This window comes from Hibiscus syriacus, unplaced genomic scaffold (assembly GCF_006381635.1).
Source record: "Hibiscus syriacus cultivar Baekdansim isolate YM2019G1 unplaced genomic scaffold, ASM638163v2 tig00110429_pilon, whole genome shotgun sequence".
Classification (NCBI taxonomy): Eukaryota; Viridiplantae; Streptophyta; class Magnoliopsida; order Malvales; family Malvaceae; genus Hibiscus; species Hibiscus syriacus.
The window spans coordinates 6,881,406-6,885,765 of NW_024062733.1; the positions used below are offsets into that span (position 1 = coordinate 6,881,406).

The 4,360-nt window shown below is 33.8% G+C and overlaps 1 protein-coding gene across 2 annotated transcripts; it reads left to right on the forward strand.

Moving 5' to 3' along the window:
* Positions 1 to 427: 427 nt before the first annotated feature.
* LOC120124827 (histidine biosynthesis bifunctional protein hisIE, chloroplastic-like) lies at positions 428 to 4,131 on the forward strand. Of its 2 annotated transcripts, XM_039143403.1 has the most exons (6): positions 428 to 485; positions 1,494 to 1,710; positions 2,724 to 2,969; positions 3,055 to 3,150; positions 3,262 to 3,410; positions 3,735 to 4,131. In XM_039143403.1, the coding sequence occupies exons 2-6, from the start codon at positions 1,543 to 1,545 to the stop codon at positions 3,940 to 3,942; spliced, it is 867 nt and encodes a 288-aa protein (XP_038999334.1). In that variant the 5' UTR covers positions 428 to 485; positions 1,494 to 1,542; the 3' UTR covers positions 3,943 to 4,131. The 2 variants fall into 2 exon arrangements, with proteins under 2 accessions (XP_038999334.1, XP_038999335.1); XM_039143404.1 differs by lacking the exon at positions 428 to 485 and having other exon boundaries at positions 1,571 to 1,710; positions 2,744 to 2,969.
* Positions 4,132 to 4,360: the final 229 nt, after the last annotated feature.

A 4,360-nucleotide genomic window follows, 5' to 3' on the forward strand; every position in this document is an offset into this window, starting at 1 on the left:
CGGTCCGTCACGGCTTGACCCATTTTGAGTAACGGAATGAAACGTTAGGTACCAAACAAGAATAAAATAAACATTAGGCACTAAACTGGAAAAAAGGGAATAAGTAAGGCACATTTTGTATATTTATTATATTTTAATTTTATTTTGGTCACCCATTGTTAAAAAATTAACATAACTATTGATGTGACATTTTTATTTTTCAACGATGATATGAAATTATCTTATTGTGATACATCAACATCACCATTAATTTTTTAATAGTGGGTGACCAAAATGAAACTAAAATTAAATATTAGGAATGATTTTGAAGACAAATAGTAGGGTGTCCAAAAACGAAATTAAATTGATAGTTGAAATACTAAATGTGTAGTTAACCCAAGAAATTACTCATAGTGAAGTAAACTATTAAGCTTTGCCTTGTCGCCTTCCTTCTCGCCAATTTCAATTTGCCTCCAGGCTTAGCTCAGGAGTATCGAGTGTCGACGGTTAGCTTCGATCCCCATTCTCTATTTTTTTTTTCTTTTCTGTTCCTCGAATTGGTCTTGCGTTTTTATCAAACATTCGTAGGTTCCATTCATGGGTTTCACATTAAAGATAAGAGTTTGGAGGGGTCCCTCTATTTCCATTATCCTCTAGGCTTATTATTTATTTGAAGCTCTGGGTACCTGTAAATTTCTGCATTTGTTTTCGGATTGGTTTCGTTGCTGTTATATTCGATGTAAAATATGATTTCCCCTAGCTTGAGTTTAGCAATTTAAATTATGATGTTCTAATTTGATGATTAATATTTTGTTAATAATTATATAGCGCTTAAAATACATCTTTCTAGAATGCATATTCTTTTTAGAAAATGATTTTCTTCACTGATATAATTGACATGTTTCAAAATCTAGTAGCAATTAAAACACTTGGTTGGGTTTTTATGCTTGGCGTGTGTGTGTGTTTTATTTTAATTTCATTGATTGAGTTGATGCTCAATTAATCTGTGATATGGAGGCCAGTCAAAGATTTTATGTAAGTATATATAGATAGATTGTATTTTAGTTCCTAGAAAATGCCCTTGTGTTGTTTTCAAGTTAAGGATTTGTTGCGAGTTGGGGTTTAGCAACTTCACAAGATTTAAAGACACTCCATTGCTTTGTCATCTCTGTACAAGAACGGTTTCCCTTATTTTGGTTTTGTTGCATGTTAGCGTTTTACACCCCATTCTTTTCTGTGTTCTCAAACGGGTTCTGTATCTGGTAGTTATCAATTTTGATTGCTTCCCATAGGGTTCACACACTCGAAGCAATATAAACTATAAAGTGTTTTGCCTTCTTTTATATCTCAGCTACAGCTTGATTTCCCTTCTTGTTGCGGTTCAAACAATGCCTTGTTTTTTACTCTTCTTTGCATTTATATGAAACTCTGAATCGTTTTCACTAAATTAAATTAATGACATTCTTCTGGTTGTTAGTTTTTTAGTAATGTTGGCTTCCCATTTTTATTTTCAGCTTTACATAGACGTAACTGGAATATAGCCATTTTAAATTTGAAGTTTCAATGACGATTTCATCTCTCCCTTGTATTCAACCTGCAAGTGTTTCTTTCAAAGTCTCTAACTTCTTTCCTGCTGGTGTTTGTGGTGGATTCAACATGAAGAAAAAGATGAATGCTAATTGTTTGTCTTCCTTGAGGAAATTTGAGAAAGATACCAACTTTCAAACAAAGGTAATGTTTTTGATGTGCATTTTCTTGATGAATCGGCCAACAGTTTTTAGTAGAATTATGCGACTGTTTTTTACTCTATCAAGCCATTGTTTGATTAAATAGTTTGCAAAGCACAGACTTTAGACGGGTTTATCTTTGATCCTATCCTAGCAAGAAAAGTGTGAAATATTTTTGTCTTATTCTGGTGGCCAGATCTTTAAATATTATCTAATCATACATACCTTTATGAATACATGTGGTGTGCCAAATGAATGCAAAAGGATAAGCTAGACAGGTTAGCTATTAGTGAACATTAGATAGGAAAAAGATTTATCAAACTTTGATTTGATTTTAGCAGTCTTGTAATAGTAACGGACTTTGCCTTAGCTGTGAATCCTGGCTTTGCCATAACTCATGCCAATATTTGATGCCTGAATTACTCTTGGTAAGTTAACCTGGCATTTGCATGCCACAAAAATAGTTAAATAATGTTGTTCCTATTCTTAGTTACTACCCTAGCACTCCTTTTCAATATATGTGTTTTGACTAGTGCCTATGAATTAACCGAAATACATCAGGTCCCTATCTTTGACATTATAGTACTGATTGTTACATATCTGGAAAACTAAAGATAGGGAAGGGATTGACAGTTTGGCTCCCAATCCATCTGGTAACCATCCCTTGAAAGAGTCCTATTGCTTGGCAATTTGGGTTCAGTTATTACTTGAGTTGCATCTGGACCCTTCATCTTTCAAAACCTCTTTAATTTAGTTGTCAATCTTTTATTCTTAAAGATTAGATCTCTGATTTGTTTAACATGGTGATTTGGGAAACTTGTTTTATGACTTCTGAATATAGCATGTAGTAGCTCTTTGCACTGTATAGTGTATTAGAAGCATGGTTATTTTGAAGAAGTGTTTTGCATGCTTTTTCATTTATATTTGTTTTATATATGTTCTTTTCATGCTTCTTCATATTTTGAAAAACTACACGTACATGGAGAATGACCTAAATATGTAAATTTTTAATTATAGGTTGATACTTTGTTGGATAGTATAAAATGGGATGACAAAGGTTTAGCAGTGGCTATAGCTCAAAATGTTGATACAGGAGCCATATTAATGCAAGGCTTTGTCAATAGGGATGCACTAGCTACAACAATCTCTTCTAGGAAGGTGACGTTCTTCAGTCGATCACGGGCAACGTTGTGGACAAAGGGAGAAACTTCCAATAATTTCATCAACATTCATGACATATTTGTTGATTGTGATCGTGATTCTGTTCGTTCAAAATCTACTTTCTGTTTGGCATTTTTATTGATTGCATAATGTATTAAGTTTGACATAACTGATACTTCTCCTTTAGATAATTTACCTTGGGAAGCCTGATGGCCCTACCTGCCACACAGGGTCAGAGACATGCTATTTCACATCAATAAGTGATTTGTTGAAGGAGCAAGAAGTAAGCAGCTCTCGCGTTTAACAAAATCGTCAAAATCTTTTATCCATACTTCAAAATTACATTATATGGTGTTATTTGCAAGTTTGGAATTAATTTAGTCTGTATTGGCAGGTTGAAGAAACTAACTTGGCATTGACAACTTTATACTCTTTAGAATCAACAATTTCCAAAAGAGAATTAGAGTTAGCGGGGCAACATGGAAAGCCCTCGTGGACTAAACGACTCTTAAGCGATGAAAACTTGTTGTGCTCAAAAATCCGGTATAGTTAGTTTTACCATAACTGTGCTAATTTTATGTGTCCTAACTAGGTTGAGTCTTTGAACATATATTACCTTGTATTTGCCCCAAATTTGTCAAGAAAAGTGTTAAACATCTAATGAGCAGAATGTTTAAAGTATGTATATGATATATGCCATGTGTCCTTTAACTCTTTTGTATGTCTTTATTAGTACGTGGACGAATACGAAGGGAGTTTTTAATGAGACCTCCAACTTTTATAAAAAAAAAAACTCTTTTGTATGTCTAAGAGTATGTATATGGTATTTGCATGTTAAATTTTATATAAGCCCGTTTACTTATGCAGGGAAGAAGCAGATGAGTTGTGCCAAACACTGGAGGAGAACGAGGATGGTTCACGTGCAGGCTCAGAAATGGCGGATGTACTCTACCATGCCATGGTTTTACTAAGGCGTAAAGGCGTAAAGATAGAAAATGTCCTAGAAGTTCTTCGGCGAAGATTCTCTCAATCGGGTATAGAGGAGAAGCAAAGCCGTGTATCAGGTGAGAACTAAGTGTAAGCCGTAGTTTTGCTAAGCAAGTTATAGATTTGCAGTTTTAATCCCATGCTTGGTTTTGTTCCAATTGTTGTCATGCTTAGCTTCTTTCCGATAAGTTCTATTTATGACATAGCCTATCTATCTATGCGTCATAATTATGAGATAATCTCACTCTGCGTCATTAATTCTAAATATGTAACAAACCCAGTACTTGTATTTTGATTTACCTCAATAACAATCTAATAATCTTATTTTCTTCTATCCCTTTTTTTGTCGAATCTTCCACAATTATTTTAGAATACATTAGCTATCTATTTTTTTTAATATGGGTAATTACAAGTATATATATGTTCGAAATTGTTTTAGTTTATTGACAGTGTATACATACCCTGCAGATGCAACTACTTGAACCCGAATCCTTTAAGGAGAACTA

Bases quoted from the DNA above. Each gene is read 5' to 3' on its own strand.
- LOC120124827 (XM_039143403.1), top strand. From the start codon at position 1,543: ATGACGATTTCATCTCTCCCTTGTATTCAACCTGCAAGTGTTTCTTTC. The intron at 1,711-2,723 runs GTAATGTTTTTG...TTTTAATTATAG, and splicing joins ATACCAACTTTCAAACAAAG to GTTGATACTTTGTTGGATAG. The intron at 3,151-3,261 runs GTAAGCAGCTCT...CTGTATTGGCAG, and splicing joins ATTTGTTGAAGGAGCAAGAA to GTTGAAGAAACTAACTTGGC.